We start from the raw sequence: 13,246 nt of genomic DNA on the forward strand, positions 1-13,246 counted from the left end.
CCAACAATATTACCATTTAGTCCGCGCAATCATCCAATCCGCTTTCGAACTAGTCCGCGTCGAACACATACCCAGAACCGACAACGTCAGAGCCGACATCCTTTCCAAATTAGCCAGCACCAAACTCAAAAACCGCAACTGATCCTTGCTACAGCAAACACTATCCACACCTTCCGTCACACACACTTGCCAAACGTTAACCCACACCCCATCAGACAATCTCACCCCTACCCAAAGCCCAAACTGGACCACCCCTTACATTCAGTACCTCAAAACTGGCAACCCCTCGCCCGACGCGAACAAAACTTGGATGGCCAAGGCCGCCAGGTACACTATGGTAGGCGACGACCTCTATAAACGCGGATATGGCCAACCCCTACTCAAATGTGTCACACCAGAGCAAGCCTAGTACGTCATCAAGGAACTACACGAGGGGATCTGCGGTTATCACTTAGGAGCGCGCACCATGGCCACAAGAGTTCTCAAAGCCGGGTACTTCTGGCCTACAATAAAAGCGGACTGCCAAGAATACGTCAAAAAGTGCAAACCGTGTCAAAAGCACGGTAACCTCATACATCAAAAACAAGAGCAGCTACACCACATATTGTCCCCCTGGCCATTCGCTAAGTGGGGAATGGACATCCTAGGCCCATTCACACCCGGCAAAGGACAGGCTAAGTTCCTCATCGTAGCCGTGGACTACTTCACCAAGTGGATTGAAGTCAAACCATTGACCACTATAACGGCCCAACAAGTCCAACAGTTTGTGTGGAAGGACATCATATGCAGATATGGTATACCGCATACCATCATAACAGATAACGGCCGACAATTCATTGATAAGGAACTAGCAAAGTTCTACACCGGTTTGGGCATCAAACATATCACAAGTTCTGTAGAACACCCACAGACCAACGGGCAGGCGGAAGCGGCGAACAAAGTTATCCTCGTGGAACTGCGTAAAAGATTGGATACCGCTAAAGGCCGATGGCCAGAGGAGTTAATTGAAGTACTATGGGCCTACAGATGCACCCCACAATCGTCAACTAACGAATCCCCCTTCAGCCTAGTATACGGCGCAGACGCCATGATACCAATAGAAATTGGCGAACCTTCCCTGCGCCGAGAACTATACGACCCAGCTCACAACCACCAAAACATGGCCTTGCATCTCAACCTCCTTCCCGAACTCAGAGAAAAAGCCCAAATACGCAATCTCGCCGCCAAACAACGAGCCGCCAGGAAATATAACGCAAACCTGCACCCGAGATCGTTTGTCATAGGAGACCTAGTATGGAGAATGGCCAGTAGTGCTAGAAAGAAGGATGGCAAGTTCTCCGCCAATTGGGACGGCCCATACCGCATACGAGAAGACACAGAAGGTGGGGCTTATCGCCTAGAACAACTATCCGGGGAAGAAATCCCCAACACATGGAATGTATCCCACCTAAAGTTTTATTTCAGTTGAACATACACCATACTTGTAACCATGGGTGTACTCTTTTTCCTCACTTGGTCTTTTTTCCCTAAGGAGGGTATTGGCCAAGGAGGTTTTAACGAGGCACCCCCATTTCAATCAATAAAATGAGTGGTTCCCTACTCTATGGCTCTATGATACTTGTGTTTAATTCGTTTAAGTTCCCCACCCTTACCACAAGTAAGCGGCCTGGGTCGAACACCCTCTACTTGTGTTTAATTCGTTTAAGTTCCCCACCCTTACCACAAGTAAGCGGCCTGGGTCGAACACCCTCTACTTGTGTTTAATTCGTTTAAGTTCCCCACCCTTACCACAAGTAAGCGGCCTGGGTCGAACACCCTCTACTTGTGTTTAATTCGTTTAAGTTCCCCACCCTTACCACAAGTAAGCGGCCTGGGTCGAACACCCTCTACTTGTGTTTAATTCGTTTAAGTTCCCCACCCTTACCACAAGTAAGTGGCCTGGGTCGAACACCCTCTACTTGTGTCTTAATTCGTTTAAGTTCCCCACCCTTACCACAAGTAAGCGGCCTGGGTCGAACACCCTCTACTTGTGTTTAATTCGCAAAACGCCAACAACGTTCCCCTATTTAAATACACATACAACATATCTCATATTCCTATCACATGCTATCATCAACAACCACAAAACATGTATATATCCACAAGATGCATCATATTAAAAACAAATCAAAATATTGTACGAGTTATTACAGACTTAGGATTCATTGCGAAATCAAACAATATAAAAACTACATCCTAAGCTGCTTGGTTACCATCACCCTCCACGGTCACATCCGCTTCCTTCTCTGCCTCGGGCGCCTCACTCCCAACCCCTTCCTCACCTTCTTCATCCTCCCCTACCAGCTTTCCACCGACCACATCTTTATCTACATCAAACCTTGAATCCAGTGCATCCACATCCTTATAGAAGAAGGCCGCCTGCCGCAACCCCTTCTCAAAGTCATTTATATGCTCCTGAATAACACTGTTCTTTAGGTCATCCAATTCACCGACAGCCCCATCATACTTATCCTTTAGATCCTCATAGTCCTCCTCCATCTCCCCTATCCGCTTATTCAACTTCTCCTCAAAGTCTAGACAACGAACCTTCCACGACACCAACCTTTTTCTCTCAGCTTCCCATCCTTCCTTCTCCTTCTCCAACGCCGCCTTCTCCTCCGCCAACTTGTCCAACTTACCCTGCAGCTCCCCCACCTCCTTCACTTCCCTTCTGTAAAGGGACCCCACACGTCCACCCAACACCAATGCCTTACTCCCAAATTCAACCATGGTCCTCACAATATGATCAACCTCCATATTGTCGATGGAGTTCACAACAGTATCAGGCAAGTTTATCGAGATATCCTTCCTCACGGATATCTCCGGCAACTCGATTAGCCCGGCCTCCGGCGCCTTCTCCCCGCTGGCCGATCCCGCCCCATCACCTGACCCAAGGATAGCGGCTCTTATCTTCTTTACATCCTTACCCTTCCCAGGTCGAGCCGGAAGCTCAGCCCTCCTCTTCGTGCCGCCATGTACATGCACTTCCATCACGGACTCCTGCAGATTGGGAACACCAGCTTTCCCAGCCTCCTTGGCCTTGGCGGCCATCTCCTTCCTCAGTGCTTGAAAGAGCGCCAAGTTCTTCTTGCCAGACTGCGCCATATGTCCTGCAATAACATATCACAACTCGGATCAAAACAACTTAGCATCATTAACACAGTTTAAGTAATAAACAGATACCTTCAATATCTATAATCGGATGCACCGAATTATAAACCCTAACTAAGCCCTTAGTGGGCAACTTATCCACAAATCTTAACAACATCCCCACCACCTCCTTATCTCCGGACGACAACTCCTCTATTCCCATATCCTTGTAACGCAAAGGGTTATTGGTCCAACTGAAAGGGAACTTTGTACTCCCATCCGCATTCAGGAAATGCTGCTCACCTCCCTCCTTCACCACAACCTTGAAGTATCCATCCTTGAAGTGCTTGAAAGACTGGGAGAATGCATCCAACCTGCTAATGCTGGGACGACTTATCAATGACAACCATGTAGCCGGCCTCCGGGGTCTGGTATCATAGAAATACAAAAACGCATAAGGTGAAGGCTCCAAGTACAGCGACTCGCACAGAATGCGGAAAGCCTGTAAGTAAGCCCAGCTATTAGGGTGTAGTTGAGTAGGCGCCACATTCAAAGCCCGCAACACGCCCATGGTAAAGTCGTCGAAAGGTAGACGTATATGCAGTTGAGAAAAATGGCACATATACATGTAAAAGAACTTCTCGGTAGCCCCTTCTTGCCCATGGCATACCCGGTCTATGGCGCTCACTCTTTCCAATGAAACAATGTCTCCACTGACCCCTCTAGAGATGACGGGTGTACAGTTTAGCCAGGAATTCAGCAGACGAGACCACCTGAACAGGGATGACTGCTCACGAACATCAGATGCAACCCACGCATAACCACCCTTAGCCGGCCAGTTGCTTTCCTCCAGTTCTTCAGGGGGATCTTCTCGGATCTCCCTCACTACTTCCATTGGCACCCCGCTTGTGCCAACTCCAACATTCACACCCTCTCCACGGAGCCGGTCACCTCTACTCCTATCCGACTCAGTACTCTGACTACTACTAGACGTAGATAACGATGAGCTATCGCTACTGGACATACCTGTTTGATTTTTTACGGAAAGATGTCGGCAGAATTTGGGAACTAGTCGGACAAGATGTTGCGCACAAGATCTCTGATTTCGAAACTCGCAAATGAACCAAGTAAACCATCAGCTGCATTCAAAGCTGTATTTATAGTCCACGATCCCAAACGACTTAAACTCTTCCCGCCAAAATGGAATCCCAGACCAAGCGACACCATCATTATGAAATGTATGACATAAAAAACGACGGCGCCAAAAGTTTAACGATGTGACCACCTGACGCCTTTTCACCTACCTTCTGACACTTCATAGCCTTAACACTGTTCATCACACTTAAAGGCTGGGGGACTGGTGTATCACACCTAGCCGGTTTTGCTAGTTCACCAACACATGTTATCCTTGACCGACAACCCATATCGGACAAGGCTGGGGGACTGGTGTACTGTACCTAGCCAAGCCCAATCAAGTAAATAAGTACACACGTTAAAACCACATACCATCCAGCACCCGGACACAACCAGCACTAGCCATCTAGACAAGTAGCCGGCCAAAACCGACTAGTTGCCTAGAAGGCTAACCCACTTCAATGCACCTCTGGAAACTGCTTTAGGACCAGACCCACTCATGGCCCAAGCTGGGGCCCAAGCTAGAGCCCAAGTCAAGGCCCAGCCCATGAAATGGTCAAACGTCATTAATGTCTATAAATACACGTGGACCCCATCATTTAAAGGTACGCATTCATTAATTGCTGATTTGACTCTTGAGAGCTTTGACTTACTTGAGCTTCGGAGATTCTTCTGCAGGTAGCCCCTCCTGGGTTCAAGCCGGCATGTATCGAATGGGAAGAGGCCAACTAAGGAGATAGCGGACTACATAGTAAGGTGACACTCGTGCCTAACTTATCTTATTTGTCCCTCTGCAGGAACAAAAACTTAACTCAAAAAGATTAGAGTTAAGCAAGACAGAAAAAATTTACAACAAATGACAAGCAAGAAATTAAAGGTAATTAACAAAGCTACCACAATAAATTGAACCTATTAATGGCACTAGAATAGAGTTACAAACTTAAAACAGAAAGCAAATGTACTTGAATGGTAAGATGCTTGTCTTAATTTCAAGATTGAACCTAAAACAAGTGAATTAATCTACCTTTGTTATGACCAATTGAAACTAGATTAAATTCGTCTCAAAATTGCACCTAAAGTTGATTTATCACACACTGTGAAGCCAACAAACGTGTAAATAAGCCTCTATTTCAATGATTTTTCAATTTTTTCATTTCTCAACCTTTTTCAATGATTCTTTTTTTCTCTTTTTCGTCTATATCTTAGCTAAAAGAGGAAAAAAAATCAAATCTGAAATAGCACCGACCAATTGTTCATGATAAATCAAAACTCGAAAGTGTGCATGCAAATTTAACTATTGGAACAGATTTGGAAACTGAAACATATGAACAAATTGCACTGGGAAAAGCTAGGTCTTTGAACGTGATAATGGTCTAATATCAAGCATGATTCATTAGAGAACATCTAAGACACTTCAAAGCTCAACCAATTGGAGAAAATGGCTTTCAATTGCTTCAAGACATATTGCATTTTCAACATACATTGATTTTGTTAGCATTTTGCTTTTATGGCAAGACTTAATTCAAAATAGCAACTTTAAATGGTTCAAACTCCTAAAAATTGACATATAAGGAACATGACTTAAGACAACAAGTATACGATGCTCGAATGAAAATTAACTCAAAATAGCAATGGATCATTGAATGTAAATGAGAAACAACTCAAATAAAAATATAGAAAATGCTGTAGTAAAAACAATTTGGAATCCTAATGAAATGCACCGAATGATTCAAGAAAGTGATTTTGAATCATCATACAAACACATAAGAGTAATATAAACGGTGGAAACACACAATATAAGCAAGAACAAGATGTAACAACACAAAAATTGGAAGAAAGGATCAAGAACTTTGCTCAAACAACAAGGTATGGCTTGAGTTGGCTCTAAATATCACTTGATGAGTCTCCTTGGGCGTGTGGCCTGGAATGAAGAGACTTCATGGCAGATTTGTGTAGAAGAAATTGAAGGAAAAAAGGTTGGAGTGTGGCGGCTTGGGTGGTGGTGGATAAACCCTAAAGAGGTTGGGCCACTTTAGAGGAGGAGGGCTAGAGGAGCTTCTAAAAGAATGCTCTAGCTAAATGGATCTCAAAGGAATGTTTGTGGAGTGATCTCAACATCATAACATTACACATTTAATAGTGAAATTTACAAAGGGGAGACACCTTTATTTATAGCCTAAGGTGTCTCCTAATTTGGAGATGCAAAACCCTACAAATCCTAACTTTGGCTATCTTGGAGACCAAGCCAATAGGAGAAAGACATGTTGGTACTCAAGGAGGTGGAAATAATCTCCATTCCTCGAGTGCCATGTGACCATTTAAGAAGGTGGAAAAATACTCTACATTCCTAGAGTGTCATGTGGCAACTCACGAAGGTGGAAAAATACTATCCATTCTGAGTGTCATGTGGCTTGACCACGCCTTCTTTGTTGACCTAGATGCAACTCAGCCTAGACTTTTGTAATTGGGTCTAATGGATCCAATTGCAAAAACTAGGTGAATTATGTTCCAAAACTACTTCTTAGAAATTTATTTTGAAAGCATTGCCTAAACAATTGGCCTAATTGAAATCTATACTAATGGACTTTTACGAAGCTTGATGTCTTCCTCTGCCCATGAGATAAGCATTTGGGAGTCCTTTAGGCCCATTGTGGTCGTGAAGCTCTTAGGCACATGAGAGAAGCATAATGATTGGCCTTTGATTAGGCCTATGGCTAGGCCCAAGTGATCAACTATACTCATCAAAAACATGTTCAAAATTTGCTTTAATAGCTATATACCTTAGCAATGCCTAATCTTGCCACCAAATCAATTTTGCAATAAGAATATTCAATTCCAAATATTCTAAAGCCATTATTAGTTAATCAAAACTCAAATAAAATCCAGCTTCAATCATTCAAATACTTTCCAAACAAAATATCATCCCTACATACCGAATAAATTCTTGTGATTAAATTACCTTCACATTTATATCATATATCTTAAGGTTCTATCAAAATATAAATAGCTATCTTTACCTGTAATTCTTTTTCCTCAAAGCAATTTCTACAATCAAATAATAAACCAAAATCTAGGAACCTAAAATAAAGTATCCAAGCATAACAAAATGTTGAACCAAGATGAGATAATCACTTTTCTCACCAAAAATGGTAACAAGATCATTATAAAGAAGAGAAAGTAAAGAATACTTAGAATGATTAGGAACTCATTTTGTTTAAAAACTGATCAGATAAAAATGCTTTCTGGTCCTTCAACTACTGCGAGTTACAATCAATTTCTTAAAACAAAGATGAGGTATGGCATGATAACATTAAAAAAAGATAGTGAGAAAAAAAAACAGGGAGAAAAATGAGTAGTGGGGACCACACACTAACATTTTAAATTTCATATTATCTAATGTAAAAAACGTAAATAGTCCAAACAACATCTAGCCACTCTATTATTATCCTTAGTTTTGATCTGAAAAAGAAATTATTTTAAAACACTATAAATTTATAGAGTTTTTTTTCTGGTATGGTATTAAGAGGTGGTAAACTAAGGGCAAATTTCTGTCAATCTATATAAATAAAGAAAGTTGACATAAATTAATAACACTTGTGTTAATTTGTCCAAATTGACTCAAATTTGCAAAATATATATATATATATATATATATATATATATATATATACATATATATATATATATATATATATATATATATATATATATATATATATATATATAAAATACTTTAATCTTTACTTCCGACTACGTGGTCCCTCTGACCCCTAATAGAGAGAACCTACCTAATATTGCTTCAAAGAAAGAAAAATCCAAATTAAGAGTGACAACTAGTCTCTTTCACATTTTAGCAGCGACACAATCAAAGACAAATGAATATTCAGAAATTGTACTTAAGAATACTATTATCTCTAGAAACATTTGATTAGCATTTAGCGCTTTCAAATGAAAGAAATATTTAATTAAAATTGTAAAAATAGTGGAAAGAGAAACATATGAGAAAGGAGATGAAAAATAAATTTTCGTAAAGTAAATTTATTTTCATTTATATATATATATATATATATATATATATATACACACACACCCTTTTTGTCATGGGAACTAGAAGTAAAATGGATGAGTATTTTTATATTACTATAAATCAATAATATAAGATACCTTTCAAAACTAATCCTAAACATAAGAATGTGATAAATTCACTAACCTAAAACTACTTTTTAATATCTGGAAGCAATAACTGAAGTGTATAAAATAATCCTAGTGTTACAATTAATTATGATATTTTTCTCTCTTAAACAACTACCAATTTATTATATTCTATATTCCTGAAAACTACAACAGATAATGCAGATCCTGCTCTCGGCAACAATGATTGCTGGCCACATATGTGATGCAAAATTAAACATTATAGTTTTGACAGCCATGAGAGTGAAAGATGTCAAATCAACAATTTTCTAGCTATTGGTCCCTCTCTTAGCTTGCAGCATTCCAGACCCATAAATGAAAAATAACGCATACTAGGAAAATATTTAGAGTGACTTCAAAGAATAATGTAGGATGATTCAAAGGCACTTCTGAGAGACAGTGTTGGAATTATTTTCCTAATTTAAAACACCATGGCTATTGGATATACAGTGCTACCACTAACTTTTCTTCAAACCCCATCATTTAATGGAACAAAGGCCATCTGAATGCCCATTTGGTTCTGATTTCTTTCTAAAAGTGGACACCATTTGCCACCTTTCATCCATCCAATTCAAAAAAGGTGTTGACCCTACTCCAACTTCGTTGATTTTGTCGTGCACATTACTTCATGTGGTCAATAATCACCAAGCTATGCATAATACAGTTATATTGACAATTGCATTCCATCTTGATAGTTTTTTAGTATATCAAATGGGATAGTTATCTATCATGAACCAAAAATCTCAATAAAAATTGAAATCTTCCATCAAAGGAAACAACTCAAGAACTGTTCAAACTGATCTCATGACAAATGAAAGAAAATAGACAACGGCATACAATCCATTTCATCCTCATCAGCACAAACAATTGTGCAAAACCACAACTAGATTGATAGCAACAAAGGACCCTTATTGAAAGCTTCAACAAGTTCAAGCTTTAAGCATTGGAGTACACACAGATAAGGTTTTGAATCCATAAATTTCCCAAAAGATATAACCACTTAGCCACCTACTCCCACAAGAAGGGAAGTGTAAGTGGGTCGTCATTTTCAACCAAACCATCTAACCCCATTTGCAGCATTCCATTGCAATGAAGGTTGGTTGTGTTATCAAGAACCAATACTTGACCACTAGGATTATCTTTTTCCGTTTCTGAGTAGGCATATTCATTCACAGTATCAAAATGCACAGATCCTGATGGAGATTGCATTGGACATGTGATGCTAGATTGCACCATACTCGACTCTGGACTTTGTGATTGAAGTGTTGACAGAAGATAGAGAGCACAACCTGAGTCAAAGGATCCAGGTTTTGCATCTGAAGAGTGCTTTCGGCTGCTCTTTCCACCGGTTGATGGGGTGATAGTGCCATGAATAGGCTGACAAACGGGAGCTCCAAGCATTGCTTCATTAGCATTGCCTACAATAGGGTCATTTTCTTGCCAAAGAGCATGTCCCTTGTCTTGCTTGTGCTTGTCAATTCTGTATAACAGTCGAGGTGGATCATAACCAGATTCAGCTCCAGTTTTGGCAGTGGCAGACCACATACTCCTCATAATAGGGTTCACATATGTCTCCGGGCTGCCAAAATGCAGGATTCTAGGTCCTAAGTTGCAGAAAGGTAGTGCAAAAGTTCACATTAATTACACTGGTGGAGGATGGGAAATAATCACAAGAAACAGCTGTTAATGAAAAAAATGACATGAAACTGTCTAGAATAGTTTAACAATCTTTGTTAATATCAAAGAAAGGAACTAAATGAATTCTGTATTATTAGTAATAGATGTTCTATTTTCACTCAAATGTTTGCTTTTGTATCTTTAATATCAGTCTAAAACCAATGATTTAAGTTTATATCCTTCTACTTCCCTTCCGTTGTATGGTAAATATTGAAATTTTCTTATACTTCCAAAACATTAAATGCATTTACATTTTTCGTTAATAATTTCTTTCCAAGAGAGGATGAGAATAACACTATTTTTAGCTTAATTAAGTGTCTACTTAAGAAGTACTAACTAAGGAAGCAATAACGAATGATTCTGAAGGACAAAATTTAAATGCATTTCTATAGGCACTTTTGGTAACTCGTTTGGGTTGGCCTAGCAAGTTTAGGTAATTTGCATGAAGTATTACGTTCTAACTTAAAACCTCGGTTTTGTTCAATTCTAAATCTTCCTACAATATTCTTCTGCTAATCCTCCTACTTGCTTTATAACATTAAATATTACACTTTCTCATTATACATTTCTACTTGTAATTCCTTAAAAAATGCTTTTGAGGCCTTTTCTTTAATTAAAAATAAAAGGGGTTACGTATTTACCACACATGACAACCGAATTAGGAGTGACTTATTGTTTTATGAAATGTTATGCACATTGCATTTAGTTTTCAAAGGTATAGCTCAAAACATTGAATCTGTCAATATAGGAAATAGACTGACAGCCTACAGGTAACTATAGCGTAAACAAAGGTCTCTACTCTCATATAAAGAGTTTCAAGAAATAGAAATGCTCTTCTACTTATTTTTCTCCACCAACAAACTTAACGAACAATTAAACTCCATGGGAACCATGTATGATCTACATGTCATATTCTAACACTAATTAAGTTTCTAGTAAAAGTCAAAGATTGATAATCACTTAGCTTTATCATGACAACATCCAAATAGTGTATTTTGGCTTAGTATAATCTAATTCAGCATAAATAACCTTAAGCAAAGTTGTAATTCTATTTTCACACAGCTTCATAGCACTAAGCAGCTTAAAACCAAAAGGTTATAGTTTGGTGGCAGGGTTCTGTTGTTTCTTTCGAATTGGGGGTTATCCTCTCACACTTACTTCAACTCAATCACACAACTGAGATGAATTTAACAATAATATACAAAAGGCACAAACCTTTGTAATTGTACATGAATTTCTCAGCAGCCATGAAAAGAGAGGGAGGCTGAGGCTTCCTCCTGCGCCTGTTATGCCCATCAAGCCTTTTCCTACAACTCCTCTTAACCTCATCAAACTCCCCAAGTGAGTGAAACCTACACAACAACAATTGGTAACACCCCATGTTACAAAACACATCAAACCAAACAACAGAAGGGGAGAAATTCCAATCCCTAAATCTCCAACTCCCACATAACCAAACTCCAAACAATACCTGCTGCATTGCTGGCAGAACCGTTGTTGTTTGCCCCCCACCAACACAACTGGGGTTTTGGAGTGCTTTTCACAGACCCTATGACGCCTATGATACTCTCTGCAATCACTGAGGTCAGAGGTGCATCCATCAACAGAACAACACATATTCTGTGATCCATTCTGAAGGCGGGATCTTTTTGATGACCCAGATGGCGAAGACACAGTTTTTGAGTCTCTAGGCTCCTTAGCAACATCTGGGACTGATTTTTCCTCACCAAGCCTCAAATCCACTGAAGCAGCTTCATTCCTCTGTCCTTCACCATTAGCCAGCTCCAGCCCACGTGGATCCCAGGCAAACTCTTTCCCGTCCCAATCCATAACCAACAGTCAGTTGCTCCCACAAACTACGATGCTTTATGTCCCTTTTAAGATGCCAAAGCCAAACCTGTAAGGCACTCACTCACACAGGAATCAGAACTTGAATCCCCTTGTGTTATCACCACAAGCTGAAGAAGACTTTGACTTAGGAACCAAAGCAGGATAAAGGGGTCAATCAACAACACCAAGATGGAAATCAGAATTGGGTTCCCAGAGGAAGGCAAAAGAATAAATGCATTAACTGAAAAGATTGCAAAAAATTGAAAGAAAAAATAAAAAGAGATGGATATTGGAAGATATTCTGAAAGACTATAGACATGAACGTCACCTCAACCTCAAATGCAACTTGACCCTCAAAGGGGTTGAAAAGAAATTAATGTCAATTCAAGGACTTTTGTTGTTTTCTGTGAGAGAATATAAAAATAACACACAAAGCTTTCGCATTTAAAAATAAACGCAGAGAGAAACTTCACCAAACTCACATAGTTATGTAAATCTTAAACCCTTAAATTCTCAAAGCTGCAGAGAAGGCCTCCAAGAAAATGGGCAGAGAAGGCGCGAGACACATGTCTTGTGTTTGTCTCTGAGAAGAAAAAAACCTTGTTGGAGTGAAAAAGTGGCTCACCAACTCCAATTCAATGAGCTCTAGATGTGGAGTAGGGGACACAATCTGGATCAATAGGAAGCAATTACCTTTACTCAACAAAAAATTATGCAAAACACTGTTCTTTTTCTTTCTCTTTTTTTCCCTGTTGTTTTCTTACCGGTAAGTTTCACTGGTCTTTCATTTTTGACTTCCTTTTTTAGTCATTCTTCGTTAAAGTAATGATAAGAAAAATTGCTTCTTTTATTTATAGAAATTTAACACTTATAAACGAATTTAACTCACACATTGGTTAAAGTTTTGTTTAATTCATCCTTAAATCTCGAACATTTTGAAAAATTTTAACGAGGTCTTTAAATTACAAAAATTGCAACCATATATTTGATATTGCGAAATTTTATAATTGCGTTTTTGAAATTAGTTTATAGCGGTTTAAATGGTTAGAAAATAAGAATTTAAGGTGATTTCATTTGCAGATCTAATTATAAAACATTGAAAAAATTTGACAACTAATTAAAACATTAATTTAAGCACCTAATGAAAAATTTTCAAAATTGACTTCCCAATATATTAAATAAAACTTTCAAGGTCATAAAAATAGTAATAAACCGATTTTACAAAAAATTCTAGAAGAAGGAATGAACCCAAGTCATGGAACTCAGAATACTTATAAAATAATTT

General features: G+C 39.2%; 1 protein-coding gene across 3 annotated transcripts; it reads right to left on the reverse strand.

The window, feature by feature from the left end:
* Positions 1-9,179: 9,179 nt before the first annotated feature.
* On the reverse strand, positions 9,180-12,630 carry LOC114164206 (teosinte glume architecture 1-like). 3 transcript variants are annotated; one of them, XM_028048794.1, is made up of 4 exons: positions 12,444-12,630; positions 11,603-12,028; positions 11,347-11,483; positions 9,180-10,058 (listed from the first exon to the last, which is right to left on the reverse strand). In XM_028048794.1, exons 2-4 carry the CDS (start codon positions 11,959-11,961, stop codon positions 9,463-9,465), a joined length of 1,092 nt encoding a protein of 363 aa, XP_027904595.1. In that variant the 5' UTR covers positions 11,962-12,028; positions 12,444-12,630; the 3' UTR covers positions 9,180-9,462. The 3 variants fall into 3 exon arrangements, with proteins under 3 accessions (XP_027904595.1, XP_027904604.1, XP_027904587.1); XM_028048803.1 differs by lacking the exon at positions 12,444-12,630 and adding an exon at positions 12,290-12,422; XM_028048786.1 differs by lacking the exon at positions 12,444-12,630 and having other exon boundaries at positions 11,603-12,283.
* Between the last annotated feature and the right edge of the window lie 616 nt (positions 12,631-13,246).

Source organism: Vigna unguiculata, chromosome 1 (genome assembly GCF_004118075.2).
Source record: "Vigna unguiculata cultivar IT97K-499-35 chromosome 1, ASM411807v1, whole genome shotgun sequence".
Taxonomy (NCBI): domain Eukaryota; kingdom Viridiplantae; phylum Streptophyta; class Magnoliopsida; order Fabales; family Fabaceae; genus Vigna; species Vigna unguiculata.

Excerpts from the sequence above, each read along its gene's own strand:
- LOC114164206 (XM_028048794.1), bottom strand. The coding sequence starts at position 11,961 with ATGGATTGGGACGGGAAAGAGTTTGCCTGGGATCCACGTGGGCTGGAG. Across the intron at positions 11,484-11,602 it reads TTCTGCCAGCAATGCAGCAG|GTTTCACTCACTTGGGGAGT; the intron begins GTATTGTTTGGA and ends GTTGTTGTGTAG. Across the intron at positions 10,059-11,346 it reads ATTCATGTACAATTACAAAG|GACCTAGAATCCTGCATTTT; the intron begins GTTTGTGCCTTT and ends TCTGCAACTTAG.